Source organism: Hippoglossus stenolepis, chromosome 21 (genome assembly GCF_022539355.2).
Source record: "Hippoglossus stenolepis isolate QCI-W04-F060 chromosome 21, HSTE1.2, whole genome shotgun sequence".
Taxonomy (NCBI): Eukaryota; Metazoa; Chordata; class Actinopteri; order Pleuronectiformes; family Pleuronectidae; genus Hippoglossus; species Hippoglossus stenolepis.
In genome coordinates, this window is record NC_061503.1 from 19,420,791 (window position 1) to 19,435,937 (window position 15,147).

Genomic DNA, 15,147 nt, shown 5'->3' on the forward strand with positions numbered 1-15,147 from the left:
CCTGTAGGTTTTTGAAGGCGTTCAGAGACTCGGCACCATCCTTCTCCAGATGCAAACATCTGGCAACATGCTCTTCAGAGAATGGCGTGCTGAGGTCCAGTGCTGTCCACAACAGCAGCCGTGCATCACTGTCACCTTCTTGTCCCTGAGCAGTAAAGAGATAGTGTACTCTGGGGAGCTGACGGAGCAGCTACAGACACTGGCTCACTCTATGGACAGCTGTCAAAAAGAATGGCGTTCCTTCATCTGCGACAGGCGCTCAAAGTTCAGCTTGCTGAACCACTACACGTCAGAGCAGATGGTGTACCTGTGCTACTGGATACACAAAGTGTGTCAGCAGCGGGCGGCAGTTCCTCAACAACTGTGGAATTTACTTTTCCCCATAAAGCCCCAGTGCACTCTAACTGATGTGAGAAGCGCTCACAGAAAGGCAGTAGGTTTGATGTCAGAATATGATGAATCAGAAGAATCTGGGTCTGATGATGAAGATCAATACCAAGAACTTTCAGACTTAACACCAGATTCACCAGGACACACTGAAGAGGACGAAGAAGAGACTCGTAATTTGATGGAGTTTTCCTCGGAGGATGAAGATGACTGTGTGATGAAATGTGATGATGACCACGACAAGGACAGTCTGGAAAACCTCTGGAGACTATTCAAGAAAGACAACTCTCAGTATCTCAGTGAGTACTTGGACATCTCCACTCTGGCCCACTTCCTCTCATGCCTCTCTGAGATGAACCAGCAACACGTGATCAGGAACCTACCACCGATTCTCCAGGAGGGAAAGCCCAATCTCTTGCTTTGTCCTAGCGCAGAAGTTCTTACCACTGTCCTGTCGTTCTACATGGAGAGTCCAGAGCAGCCTCTGCCGTCTGCTGACGAGGTTCTGGTCTGCAGAGAGGAGACCACAGAGGAGGAGGTGGAGATCTTCCTCCGCCGGGTGCTCGGCCAAGGCTCCAAACAAGGCTGTCAGAAGATATATTGTCTTGCCAATCCAGGGCTGCTGGGATATGATGTGAGTGTGGCGTTGGGGGAGCTCTTTGACGCCCTGGAGAGAAGTGCCAGCCCACGTTATCGTTTGGTAATCGTCAGTCCTGTTGTGCACCAACACAGATACGTGCCGTCTTTCTTCAGTAATGACAAAGTACAGGCTGCTGTGAGTCCAACGTCACATAATACCAGGAAATATCTGCATCACCACTTCACACAAAACGCACTCCCACAAAACCCTGTCGCACAGGTTTCTCCAGATCAGCTGTCGGTCTGGATGGTGTCATCTCTGCGCCCTGCAGTTGGTAAGGATAACCCTAATTGGTAAACCATCATGAAAACGCTTAGAGAATAGAATTTGCAACCTTTAAGGTCTTGTCACACCAAGTCCATATTTTTCGTAAAGGTATTTTTAATCTATCATCCAATAAAAACCTTGAAATAGTCCGAAGTGTTTTATGATTCTATCAGTTTCTTGAACTTGGGCTGATCGAATCCTGAGAAACCATCAGGAAGGAGGAGAATTTCATCTTCTAATCAAGCTGTGAAATCATTCCCGTCGCTTCCAAGTCTGTTTCAGGACGTCAGTGGTTCAGTTCGAGACTTTGACAGATGAGAATAATGGAGCAAATCGAACCTGTGACAGAAACGTTTCGAGAGTTGCTGTGTGAACGTGGTCATTTAAAAATAAATAAACGTGACTTGGTGGGCAAAGACCTTAAACCTGTATCCGATCCACAATGGCAAAATGTCATGTTTACTGAGGCGGTTACATTTTTCTACAAACGTGTCAATGTTATCAAAGATTTGTTTCTGACAGAATGCACTGTGTCTGTCATTCAAGCCATTAGGTAAATCCCTGTATGTGACCCCGCTTGCTGAGAAGTTCCAGCAGAAATCTTCTCAAACCAAACACATCAGGATCCGACTGATTGAGCCGTGTGTCGATATCGACCTGTTGATTAAGAGTCTATCAGAGAAACTGGCCTCGCTGAGAGAGCAGGACCCCGTCCTTCTGCACATCGACACCGCTGGAGTAAGTATTCACTCCTTTATCTCTGCCGATAGCTGGTTCTGGCGGTTGTGCTAAAGAGTCTGTGTTCGATACCTGTCAGGTTCGCTCAGGCCTGGAGGAGCTGCTTTTCCATCTGCTGGTTCTGGGCTGTTTGAGTGGAACTCATGGGATGCTGTGGAGAAGGAATGTAACTCACCTGATCATGGTTGAGGTCCTGAAGACGTCAACGCAAAGCCAGACTAAAGAGGTAGCAATGTCGTTTCCAGATCCTATCTCCCTTTCAGTATGCGTGTCAGGAATAGTGTTTTTTAATGTCATTTTGTTCTTAAGTGTCTTTAGACATTAAACTAGACATTTTAAACTTTTTAACTTTGTGAAAACACAGCTTTCAATAACTGAATATTATTTTATTTCAAAACTCCATCCAGAATATAAGTGGATGAATTTTGTCATGAGAGCAGAATGCATTAGTGACCATGTGGTGGTAAAAACTGATTTATACTGACCTGCTTATATTGGCTCAAAGATCTCTGAATCCATTTTAAAGCATTTAAGTTTGAGTTTAAATCATCACAGTTTGGTCTGTGAGAACTTTTATAATGTGAATTTATGGGGTTATGGTTCTTTATAAATTTCAAGCAATTTTTAAAAAAACAACTCAGAATCCAAATTATTTCATATGTGATATATTTGAATATTATGTGTGTTGATTTTGTTCATACAGATGAGCCTTGGACTTCTGGACGTTCTGCCAACCATCCATTGTCGGCCTCCAAGAGAGGTGAAGCAGCTGCTGGCAAAACAAAGTGTTTTAACAAAGCAAACACTTGATCCACTCATGGATGAGCAGGAGTTTCTCAGTGAGGGGATTCAAAGACCTTATCAATACTTAAAACTTTACAACAACCATCAGAACATGGATCGTGTTACCTACCAGGAAGGATCCAGACTGGGGAATCCGCTTGATTGTCTCAAACACTTCCTGCTCCACTGTGGAATGAAAGATCCTTCTTGGGCTGAGCTGAAGAGCTTCTCCTGGTTCCTCAACGTGCAGCTAAAAGACTGTGAGAAATCCATTTTCTGTGATCCAGACTTCCTTGCTGACCAGCTGCCTGGTTTCAAGGGCTTCATTGTGAAGTTCATGATTCTAATGGCCAGAGATTTTGCCTCACCTTCTCTGAACACATCTGATCAAAGCCCTAGGCTGCACGTTGAAAGCAGCTCCGGCGACGACCTTCTTGTCCGTCTGACAAGAAGGTGGGAAAATGAGTCTCATCCATACATTTTCTTTAATGCAGACAGATTCTCGATGTCTTTCCTGGGCTTTAATGTGAAGAAGTGGCAAAACACACTCTGTGCAGTTGATCCTCACAGCAACAAGGTCCTGATACAAGATGTGATGTCACAAAAACTTTTTGAGGGTTTAGAGCGGCAACAGATCTCTCTCACTGAGGACTTTGATCGGTTGCCCCGACAAAACAAAATCCAGAGGATCTCATGTGTTGTTGGTGCAAAGAAAGGAATGACAGACCCCAGATTTGATCCAGATCCAACATACGAGCTCACTGCTGACAATGTGATGAAGATGTTGGCCATAAACATGAGATTCCGATGTGGAATTCCAGTTGTCATCATGGGAGAGACTGGCTGTGGAAAAACCAGATTAGTTCGATTCCTCTGTGCTCTGCAGAGAGAGGGAAGGCCGATGGAGAACATGGTACTTGTCAAGGTACACGGTGGCACCACAGCAGAGATGATCTACAGAAAGGTGAGGGAGGCAGAGAAACTTGCTGAGCAGAACCACAAAATTCACCACCTGGACACCATTTTGTTCTTCGATGAAGCGAACACCACAGAGGCCATTTTTGCCATCAAGGAAATCCTGTGTGACCAATCGGTGAAAGGGAACCCTCTGAGAGCAGGCAGTGGCTTAAAGATAATAGCTGCTTGCAATCCCTACAGGAAGCACTCGCCTGAAATGGTGGAGCGCTTGGAACGGGCAGGGTTAGGGTACAGGGTGAAGGCGGATGAAACAGAAGACCGCCTTGGCAAAGTCCCCCTGAGGCAGCTGGTGTACAGGGTTCATCCTCTGCCACCAAGCATGGCTTCTTTGGTGTGGGACTTTGGTCAGCTGAGTGACTCAACTGAACTTTCCTACATCAGACAGATTGTCCAGAAGAAAGTTGCTGACCATTCTTTGCCAGCGACCTGCAATAAAGTAATTTCAAAGGTGCTGGCCGTCTCCCAGAAATACATGAGAAGCAGGAAAAACGAGTGCAGTTTTGTGAGCCTCAGGGATGTGGAGAGGTCAATGAAAGTGCTAGTTTGGTTTTACCAGCATAGTGAGCTCCTGTCCAACAACCGCTCTCATCTCAGTGAAATTGAGAAAACCCTGAAGTGCCTGATTCTTGCAGTTGGTGTTTGCTATTACCCGTCTCTGGTGGCCAAAGAGAATTACCTTGATGTCATATGTCGGTACTTTCCAGAACCTCTCTGCTCCTCAACAATGTTGCAGGAGGAGATTTCATCCTGTCAAAACTTCTTCCTGCAGAACATAAAGACAAGGGAGACCATCGCCAAAAACATTGCACTCAAAGAGAATGTGTTTCTCATGGTGGTTTGCATTGAACTCAGGATCCCACTCTTTCTGGTTGGTAAGCCAGGCAGCTCTAAGTCGCTCGCAAAGACAGTGGTTGCTGATGCCATGCAGGGCCAGAACTCCCACAGTGACCTATTCAAGAAGCTCAAGCAAGTTCACATGGTCTCCTTCCAATGCAGTCCTCACTCGAGTCCAGAGGGCATCATCGGGACATTCAGGAACTGTGCCCGCTTTCAGAAGGACAAAAACATGGAGGAGTATGTATCAGTGGTGGTGCTGGATGAGATTGGACTTGCAGAAGATTCCCCTCAGATGCCCCTGAAGACCCTTCATCCTCTTTTGGAGGATGGATGCATTGACAATGACAAACCAGATCCACACATGAAGGTTGGCTTTGTTGGCATCTCCAACTGGGCTCTCGACCCAGCAAAGATGAACAGAGGAATATTTGTGTCCAGATGGGATCCAAGTGAGGATGAACTTGTGGAAACTGCCAAAGGAATCTGTTCATCCTCCACTCCAATTCTTCTGAAAATCACACACCTCTTCCAACCTCTGGCGAAGGCATTCCTGAGCATCTGCAAAGAGACCTCAAAGAATCAGTTCTTTGGTCTCAGGGACTATTACAGCCTCGTCAAGATGCTCTTTGCCACAGTCAAATCCACACAACAGGAGCCGGATGGTGGACAGTTGGTGGAGGCCATCTTGTGTAACTTCAGTGGGCAGCCAGAGGGTTTTGACCCTGTGGTATTTTTCCAAGAGGTTCTCCAAAACCCCACAGAAATCCCCAGACCAAGCACCTTGCAAATGGTGAGAAAGAATCTTGATCATGACACCGACCTGGAGAGCCGTTACCTTCTTCTGCTGACCACCAACAACGCAGCTCTCCACATCCTCCAGCAACAAGTATTTGCCAAAGGAAACTCTACACAGCCTGAAATCATCTTTGGCTCAGGATTTCCAAAGGACCAGGAATATGCCCAAATCTGCCGTAATGTGAACCAAGTGAAAATATGCATGGAGACTGGTCGCACTGTCATCCTGCTCAACATGCAAAATCTCTATGAAAGTCTGTACGATGCTCTGAATCAGTACTATGTTTACCTCAGTAAACAGCGATACGTCGATCTAGGTCTTGGTTCCCACAGAGTTAAATGTCGTGTCCACACAAACTTCAGACTGGTGGTTGTGGAGGACCAGAAGAAGGTCTACGAGTTCTTTCCTGTGCCGCTCATCAACAGACTGGAAAAACACAGGCTGGATCGGAGTACTGATCTGGAACCATGGCAACACAGGGCTCTTCACAAACTGAAGGAATGGGTGAAGGCATTCTCAGGTGAGGCCACAGAGGATTTCATGCTGTCTGACATTTTTGTTGGCTTCCACGGCGACGCCTGTGCCAGCGCTCTCTTGCAGGCACTTGAACGGAGAGCACACAAAGTAGGAGACAGTCCAGGAAGACGGGATGAAAACAGAGACTCATTGGAAGAAGACGAGCTAAAGGAAACCATTGAGTCAAGTCCTAATGGACTGATAGAGGCAGCCGATGATGCAACTGAGGCAATGGACACTGAAGCTACTGGGAAAGAGCAAGAAGCTGAGTTCGTGGAACAGAATGATGATGAATCCACTGAGATGTGCCAAGATGAGACCAAAGAGATGTCTAAGGAGGAAGAAATGATGGAGTCAGAAAACAGTGTTGGGTCTGCTGCTGATGATGAAGAGGAACTCTTCGATTTAGCCAAATCCCTCTTGTTGAACTGCGCCACCCCTGATGCTGTGGTGAGGCTCAAGTATTCTGATTTAGCAAAGCACGAGAGGGAGAAACTCCAGAGGATGTACTTCCAGCAACAACATCACCACTCACTCCGAGACTTCCTGAAAGGTTGCCTGAGCCGGACCCAGCGATCCACCAGGTTTCTAGAGGTAGGCCACAGGTCACTGCTCCGGTTTTGTTTTCATCATTTTCTCTACAATCTTTACAAACCGTTGACATCACTAACAACTTTGTTGCTTTGTGTAGGTAACTACGTTCTCCAGCTTATTAACCAGATCAGATGTCAAGGTGGTAGCCAGGTCCCTCGGACTGCAAATGGAGAAGATCCTCCTGCTCTCGCTCCACCAGTTTGACACCGAAGTCTCCTTCTGCAACACGATACGGTACCGACCGCTCACATAACAGCAGCACAGCTTTGTATTTCAGTTATTTCAGTTATTTATCTTTCTCTGTCCGTGCCAGGGGCTTCCTGCAAGATGCCGGCCACTCTCCTTACCTCCTGTTGATTCAGATGGACCTGGAGGAATCCCACTGCAGTGACGAGCTCATAGCATCAGCAAAGTAGGGCTCAGTGTCGATATCCTGAGCAGATCTGATTATATATATGTTCAAATTCCAGAGATTTCAAACATGTTTATGATTCACTCTACCTACAGATACTGCTCCATGAATTACTTGATGTCACTGGAAGATCAGACTGGTTTGGTGATTTTTATTGTAAAGGTTTCGAGGATCACAAGTCAGTCTCAGTACATCGGTTTCCAAGGAGGTGAGTACTAAGAGGATTCTGATCATTTCTGTGATACGATTATTTACCGACTGAATCCTCCATAAGGTTTGATAAGATCACAGCCATGTTTTGTCCTTTTGTCTCTAAGGAGTGTGGCAGTCGGTGCATATTGACGACCTGAGGGATTCACAGGACATGAGCCTGAACCTGATGGTTTTCTGTGGAACTCTCATCAGCAACCTGCTCAAACCTGCACTGTCAGGTAGTAACTGTCCCTCCTCCTGTAAATTAAAGTACTTTCTGTATCACAACACGGAAACAACGCAGTTTATTGTCATTCCAACAATTTCTAATTCAAAATAAACTGTGTTATTGATCGTTATCAGACCATGAAGAGGAAGAAACTGGGAGGAATACAGAAGACTCCCAGGTAAATGTAACTGGAATTCACTTTTAATTAAACACATCTTCATTCCTATTGTTGCTTGATTGAAATGTGATTGTCTTTGCGTGCAGGCGGACAGAGCCCAGCTCCACAGTCTGGCCTTAGTGAAATCATGTATTCAGAAAGCTGTGGGTTTGCTGAGGGACCCTGATGGTGTGGAATCACGAAGTATGAAGCGGGTGCACCTCCTTCTGTCTCTACTGGGAAGTGCTCAAGGGCACATAGGAGGTAAATATCTACTATTCATTTGAATTTATATATACCACTCACACCGTCCGTCAGCATCTGTCTCTGGTGATTAAACCTCCATCTTTACTTAAAGCTCACTTTCAGAGGGTGCTGTTGAGGCGACTGGCTGAGGCCTTGGCCAGAAGAGAGGAACGGATGCCTGCTCCTAAGGAGTGGGTGAGCATAGAAGCCAAGAAACGACAGGCTCTGCAGGAGGGAGGAACTCTGAGGTAAAACTCTTCATGTGGCACAAACTCTTTATTCATGTTCATAGGTTGTTGTCTTTAAAAAGATCTTTAATGGTTTTTAATGACAACGTGTGGAAAGAATCATCAATATAGGAACAACTGAATTTATAAAGAATGTCTAACACTATGGGGAAAGAGCCATTTGGAAAGGTTTCACTGTGTTGTGCTTTGTTTTAATCCAAACTAGCACCCAGGGAAAAACATGTAATATTAAAATATAGAACAATAAGTCGGAGGGTTGTACAGCATTGGTAGAGTTATGTTGTGGCTCTAAGGGAGTCAATCAAAATGTCCTATCTTGTGTTATCACATGGAGATTCATAAATAAACGATAATAAATGTAGTAGTATAGAAATATATGTTGTGTGGGCAGGAGTTTTTCTATCGAATCACTGACCTTCAGGTTAGAGGACGACCCGCTCTACACCCTGAGCCACAAAGAGTGGAAGGTGTCAGCAGAGATTTCCCTGAACAACAGTGAAACCTTTGTGATCGATTTATCTGATAATTAATCAGTGACTGATTTATATCCAATATCTGGAAGCAGTCAACCTTCATCAGAACTCACTGACTCTCACTGTCTCTACCTGGCAGACACACGCTGTGGCGCTGTCTTCAGTCCACTGTGATTCCCATCCTGGCCAGTATGTTAGAGGCGATGGACAGATATTCAAATCTGGACCTGCTCTCTGACCCAACACTCGACCCCGGCCTGACCACACTGTGGTTGGACATCCTGGACGATTCCCAGATCTTAGACCTAACACCTCCTCAAAAAACAAGGTATGGTGGGTTCATATTTCTGTATAATTCCATTAATTCAAATGTTAAACTAATCAGCTCTGTGTGTTGATTGTTATATTCTACAGTGAGTCCGACCAGGAGGTGCTGGTGCAGCACTACTTCATGGTGGATGGTGAAGAACAGCCCTGCTCTGCTCCGTTCAGCTGGCTCATCACCATGCATCTGGAGAGTCTGTGGGGAGAATCTGAATTCCTTCCAGGTTTGGACCCAAAACTCAGGAATAGATCCTGAAGTTATAGTTAGAGCCACTTGAATCCACTTGAAGGGGAAAGAATATCAGAGATTTAGAGAATAAAGTCATCATTTTATGCTGGGTGTCATTTCACAGGGGGAGTATGAGGAGATGAGTCTGTCTCCTGTGTCCTAATGAGGAATGTGGAGCATCTTGTTCCACTTATTCTCATAAGATCATGACTTTTGTCCTGTTAAATTGCGACTTTATTCTCTTAATATTATAATATTTTATCTCGTGGGATTATGGCCCCAATACTCCGTTGAATTAAGTATATAAGTTAAGTTGAAGTATACATTTCTCTGTCTCTTAAATCTGTTCCTTAGTAACCAAAGAGGGCGGCACAGAGAGGGTTCTCCAGTTTGTGAGCTCGTTCAACAACAGCAGGCTCGGCGCTCACTTACAGAAGCTCTCAGACGAGGAGCGGCTGGAGTTTCACCGTCGCTACCTGCAGGACATCCTGCTGCTGTCTTTGAAGATCAAGACCAAGAAGGAGCGGAGGGTACGAACATCACCTGTCACATGTTTCCGTTAAACATTTTGGGAAACGGTCATAGTCCAAACCCTCCACGTGTCACGCAGGTGTTGACCAGAGCCATGTTGGGTTGCGTGTCCAAGCTTCAGACGTCCACGGGCTCCATCCCTGACCTCTCTCCTGCCTGGATAATGGCGGCTGCCAAACATTTTGGCTCCAGACTGGACACACTCTGCCACATATTCCTGCTGCAGCCACACCTAGCTGCCGATGTCTCTCAGCAGGGGTCAAAGAAGGAGCCCCAAGAAATGGTGAGAGAAAGGTTTTGGCTTCATGTTCAACCTCTTCCTCCTCCTCGTCATCTCCAACAGGCCACATGTCCTCTTGGCAGTTTAGTTAGTTTGTGTGCGTTGCCTCTGACAGGTGGAGGACATTTTGGCTCTTGGCGTCTGTGTTGAGCAGATGAAACTTCTGACTGTGACTTCGCTGCAAGAGTGCGAGTCCTTTGTGAGCAGAGTGGAGTTCCTGCAGCCTTGTCTCGACCGAGCGTTTGGTCGGACGTACAGCTCCCTCTGCAGCCCTGGCTGTCTGCAACATCTGGACTCCATCAGGTGAATCTGGACACCTGCAGTGAGAGAATAAAACCAATGTCCTGTGTTTCTGAGGCTTATTTATAATCTGTCCTCAGGTTGCTGTGGCATGGGATGCTGGTTGTTGCATCTTTCATCCAACACGTCGTTTTTGAAGTAGAGCAGGAAGACTTTCGACTGAAAGCACTGGCTCTCAAACACTGCAACCTTCACCTGAACGTACGTCAAATGCTTTTAGTCTTTTTGTGTTTATTCCCAACCAGAGGGAGTCTCCTGATCCATTTATGTAGCATTTTAATTTATGTACATTCGCTGCATGAAGAAGCTTCTCTGCAGTTTTTCCCTGAAGGTATTTTATGTCTGACATGTTCTTAAATTGATATGAACATTTCATAAATTGTTATTAGGGCCCGAGCACCGAACGGTGGTCGGCCCTATTGAAATTGTTAGAATTTTTATTAGTTTTCCTATTATTTCCTTATATTATTATAAAACAAGAGTCCCGGCCTGATGACATCTACACAGAAATCATGACTTAAAATCACAGCGCCCCCTGGTGGAAACAGAAAATGTCTTGTTTTTGGAACGTCTTACACTTGGAAGTATTCCTCCTCAGCCACTGACCGCAACCATGTCAACCTGTGTCAAAAGGGTCTCAAGACATTGATAATGAAGGCATAAGATTACTGTGACTTTTCGTCAAACGCCATATCAGTGGCGTGGCGTTAAAGTTCATCAACTCGCCGTGACACACGAATTTGCTGTAACTTCAGTGTTCATGGTTCCATCTCACTCAAACTACATGTGTGTATCAACAGCCCCCCCCCTGCAGACATTCAGATGGTTTTAAGGAATGAGTGTGGCAAAACAACTGACTAGCGCCCCCTAAAGTGCAGCCCCAGCACTACGATTGGCCGACATGTACAAAAATCGATAGGGACATGTGTCTTTTCATGACAAACAAAAAAGTCTCTTGGATAGATATGCTACACCAAACAGGAAGCCCACCATTTTGGCTTTGGTGGCCATTTCGGCCATTTTCTACAATTTTACTCTGATGAACTTGTACCAGGGCTTTCATCAGATCAACTTCAATTTCTGTGAATGTCATCTCAACAAGATGGAGATATGAACTACCTCGGTATATTTGATTTCATCACACGGTGTGACCGTGGCGTGGCGTAGAATTTTGATGATTCGCCAAAAAAGAGGGATTTACTATAACTCCTCTGTGCATTGTTCTATCAGCCTCAAACCTCATTCACACATTCACAGTCCCGCCCTGATCAGATCCATGTGTCAATATTGACTCATATCACAGCGCCAGCTGCTGGCGTCAGGAAGTGACATGTTTTATACTTTGATGCACTGCTCCTGGCTGCTTTACAATATACAGCTCAAAAGAGCTCAGTCAAGTCATTGGACCATGGTCAGAATTGTGACATTTCCTCAAACCGTGTAAACATTGAGGTGCGGCGAAGGATCATCCTTCGCCAAAGGACACGATGTTGTCATAACTCCAGTGTGCATTGTCCTATCACCACCAAACTTCTGTCACTTGATTATAGTCCAAGCCTGAACAGCTCTATGTGTCAATATTTCCTCAGTGTCATAGCGCCACCTACTGATTCGCCATGAAACAGGAAGTACTTTGTAAATCCACTCTGCATTATCCAACCGGCTCCGAACTACTGACCTATGATCACAATCCTGACCTGAACAGCTCCATATATTAATATTAGTTCAGGGTCATAGCGCCACCTACTGATCAGTGTGAAAATTAAGTTGTTGTAACATTATCCAATTGAAACAAAATTGCTAATGCTACATCAGAGCCCCTACTTGAACAGATCTATTAGTCTGTATGTAATAATACTGATAGCGCCACCTACTGGCAACAGGAAACAAGCTTTGTTTTACAACTATCATTCAATTTACATAAAATGTTCACAGTGTGATGTGCTATTTGATAGCGTGGACCGTAATGAGCAATTAGCAGGCAAGGATCGACATCGCGTGACGGACGCAGGAAGTGAAGCGTTTGTCCTTGCCGCAGTGCGCAAAACGCGTGCAACACGGAGACGTGCGCTTGGTCATTGATCGCTCTCTCCACCGACCGCAACAGGCTTCAACGTGCGTGTGCTCGGGCCCGTTAGTGCTACAACGTAGCCCTAGTTTTATATTATTTTAGCTGATGCACTCTTTATTTCAAGTGAGCTTTAGTGGAGTTTTCTTGCTAAGGGCAGGAAACATAGTCGTCCAGACATGTTTTCAGATTTTGTTCTTCTGGCTCTGTCACAGCTGATGCAGGAGTCACCTGACATGAGGAGCGTGGACACGTTGCAGAAGCTGATCCGGATCCTCAACTCCTTCCGCAACGAGTGCATCAGCAGAGATCTGAGGTCAGACGCTGCTTTTAAACGTTTCTCTTCAAAACTTCAATATACTCACAGGAGCATCTGATCTCATTCCAAAAGCACCGCAGCAAATAACCTCACTTTTTCTCTTTTAAGCAACTCAATGATTTTACAATATAAGATTTAACAAGTGTTTACCTTGTGATGTACAGGTTTGGCATTTCCTGCCCAGTTTGCTTGCTGGAGCTCAGCGAGCCGTCAGCTCTGCCCTGCCTGCACGTCATCTGCCTGCCGTGTCTCCAGCGCTGGATTAAGCCGGACAGACGTTCGTGCCCTAAATGCAGAGCAGACGTTCCCCCCGACTTCAAGCCGACTGTTTCTGACACCATCAAGTGAGTTAGAGATAAACAGTATTTGTAGAAATGTGGTGATTCACAATACATCATTGGAAACTGCGTCCTAAAGATTATATGTATTTAGTTATGTAGATAGTCACAAAACATCATTTTTTATATTAAAGCAGAATTTTCAGAGCATTATTTACTGAGACTGTAAACTGAGTCTTCATAATGAAAATAAAAAGAATAATAATATGTCTTTGTGTCTCAGAGCCGCTCTCCAGCAGCACTCAGCAGCGATCAGGAACTGCTGTAACTCCTTCTTCCTGGAGGTGGTGTCCAGGTTCTGTCTGTCAGAGGGGCAGCAGCCTGGAGACGGGGTGGTGGAGCTCCTCTTCTCCTTAGTGGTTTCTGCTAATGGTCGGTGAAAAGAAAGCAGCGCAGGGTTTGAACTGTGTGATGCTTTGATTTGGTGATTGTTCATTCAGATTGTTCATTATTTTGTGTGATGCAGGAGACGTGTACAGGACCAGAGAGCTCAGTCCCTTCCTGGAGCGTGTGGACAACTCTCCGGTGGTTCGATCCGTTCTCCCCAAGCTGCTGCTGCAGTACAGGTGGGGACATGAATCCAACGAGCACGGGTGGAGTTAGAGCTCCAACCTTCTGCTCATTTAGAAACAAAACCAGCAACATTAGAAAGTTCAGAATTTGCCTTTAATTTCAATTCAAGTACTGAAACATGCACCTGGTACTTAGAAATGTACAAAATATGAATTAATAAATGGAAATTAAAATGTACACGGTCAGAATAAAGTAAGCAGCTGATGTTGGTTCACTGTTGTGCATCTGTCAGCTTTGATCAGGTAAAGACTCACATCGAACTCTACCTGAAGAATCTGGAGGAGAAACTTCTAGACAGAGAAGACCGCACAGAACTCTACCTGCTGTTTGTCAACTGTTTCCAGGTAGAAAGCCCTGGTGCTCATATCCTTCCATCCATCCATCCATCCATCCATCTATCCTTCCATCCTTCCATCCATCCTTCCATCCATCCATCCTTCCATCCATCCATCTATCCTTCCATCCTTCCATCCATCCTTCCATCCATCCATCTATCCTTCCATCCTTCCATCCTTCCATCTATCCTTCCATCCTTCCATCCTTCCATCTATCCTTCCATCCATCCATAGAATAGCCTGTAATAAAAACAACACCTCCTAATATTCAACCAGAATTGAAGTGTCATGTTTTTACAATCTTTCTCAGGACTCTCTGTTGTGCTCGGAGGCGAGAGAAGTCGACGAGAGCGGAGAACGACAGATGCGAGCAGAAATCCGATTCCTGAGCCGGTTGGCCAGGAAACAGGCTGCAGCCAGAGAAGCAGAGCCGGCAGAGTTCCTGCTGGACATGGCCAGACTGAGAATATGTCTGAGCTCGGCTGCACAGCTCCTGGAGAAGATCCCAGTTCAGGGTGAGTGGAGCTGACTGAACTTCATGATGAAGGTTTGATTGATTTGATTTGTTCTGTGGAAACAAATGAGGGTGTGATGTGTGTTTCTTTCGGTGCAGTTGAAAAGGTGGAGGATCAGTACCTGCAGCAGGTGAGAGCGGTGTGTGAGTACTGTGCCAATGACTGGTTCAGGGTTTACCTGCTGCGAGCGCTGCACCGACGCTCTGGGATCGACTGCATCCTGTCCCTGATGAACAGACCCACCTGGGGATGGTTGTTCCCCGCAGAGCTCCCTCGGCAGCAGGTACAGGTCCCAGACATTTACATTTACGTGGTAGAAACTTAGAAACCTATTATCTACCATGAACCACCATGAACCACCATGAACCACCATGAACTACCATGAACCACCATGAACTACTTACCTGTCACATCGTAACAACACAACTCAAACACTAAAATGTTTGTTTCACTCAGGTGGTGATCACCATGGACCTGTTCCTGTGCTGTGGGACGTCTTACCGAGAAGCGAGAGACGCCGTGACTCAGGTTCTGCTGCAAAACAAAGCCGACATCTTCCTGAAACGACTAAAGGTCAGAGGTCATCGATCGTTAACTCTCAGTTCACACTGTCATGTGTCACAGTGACCACTGGAGGGCACAGAGGCCATGACTGAAAACACACCAGTTTATTAATGACATGTTGTGTAGTGGTAATACATTTGATTAATAAAACACATTCCAACATTTTATGATGTAGCTGTAAGCATCTATACATTATATAACTACAGCTGTGCTATATTATATTGTCATTAATTATATATTTATGGTTGTTTACCATTATATTCAAACTTAAATGATCT

The 15,147-nt window shown here is 45.4% G+C and overlaps 1 protein-coding gene across 1 annotated transcript in view; it reads left to right on the forward strand.

The window, feature by feature from the left end:
* rnf213b (ring finger protein 213b) overlaps window positions 1–15,147 on the forward strand; it is a 31,269-nt gene that overhangs the window by 8,777 nt on the left and 7,345 nt on the right. The window contains 25 exon segments of the mRNA XM_047338464.1: window positions 8–1,301; window positions 1,848–2,032; window positions 2,112–2,258; window positions 2,736–6,536; window positions 6,634–6,770; window positions 6,850–6,948; window positions 7,044–7,156; window positions 7,266–7,379; window positions 7,504–7,547; window positions 7,634–7,790; window positions 7,885–8,020; window positions 8,633–8,821; window positions 8,908–9,041; window positions 9,401–9,576; window positions 9,657–9,860; window positions 9,973–10,160; window positions 10,238–10,358; window positions 12,441–12,541; window positions 12,709–12,888; window positions 13,106–13,254; window positions 13,349–13,448; window positions 13,688–13,799; window positions 14,101–14,304; window positions 14,397–14,588; window positions 14,762–14,878. Coding sequence (XP_047194420.1) covers window positions 8–1,301; window positions 1,848–2,032; window positions 2,112–2,258; window positions 2,736–6,536; window positions 6,634–6,770; window positions 6,850–6,948; window positions 7,044–7,156; window positions 7,266–7,379; window positions 7,504–7,547; window positions 7,634–7,790; window positions 7,885–8,020; window positions 8,633–8,821; window positions 8,908–9,041; window positions 9,401–9,576; window positions 9,657–9,860; window positions 9,973–10,160; window positions 10,238–10,358; window positions 12,441–12,541; window positions 12,709–12,888; window positions 13,106–13,254; window positions 13,349–13,448; window positions 13,688–13,799; window positions 14,101–14,304; window positions 14,397–14,588; window positions 14,762–14,878 — 8,394 coding nt within the window.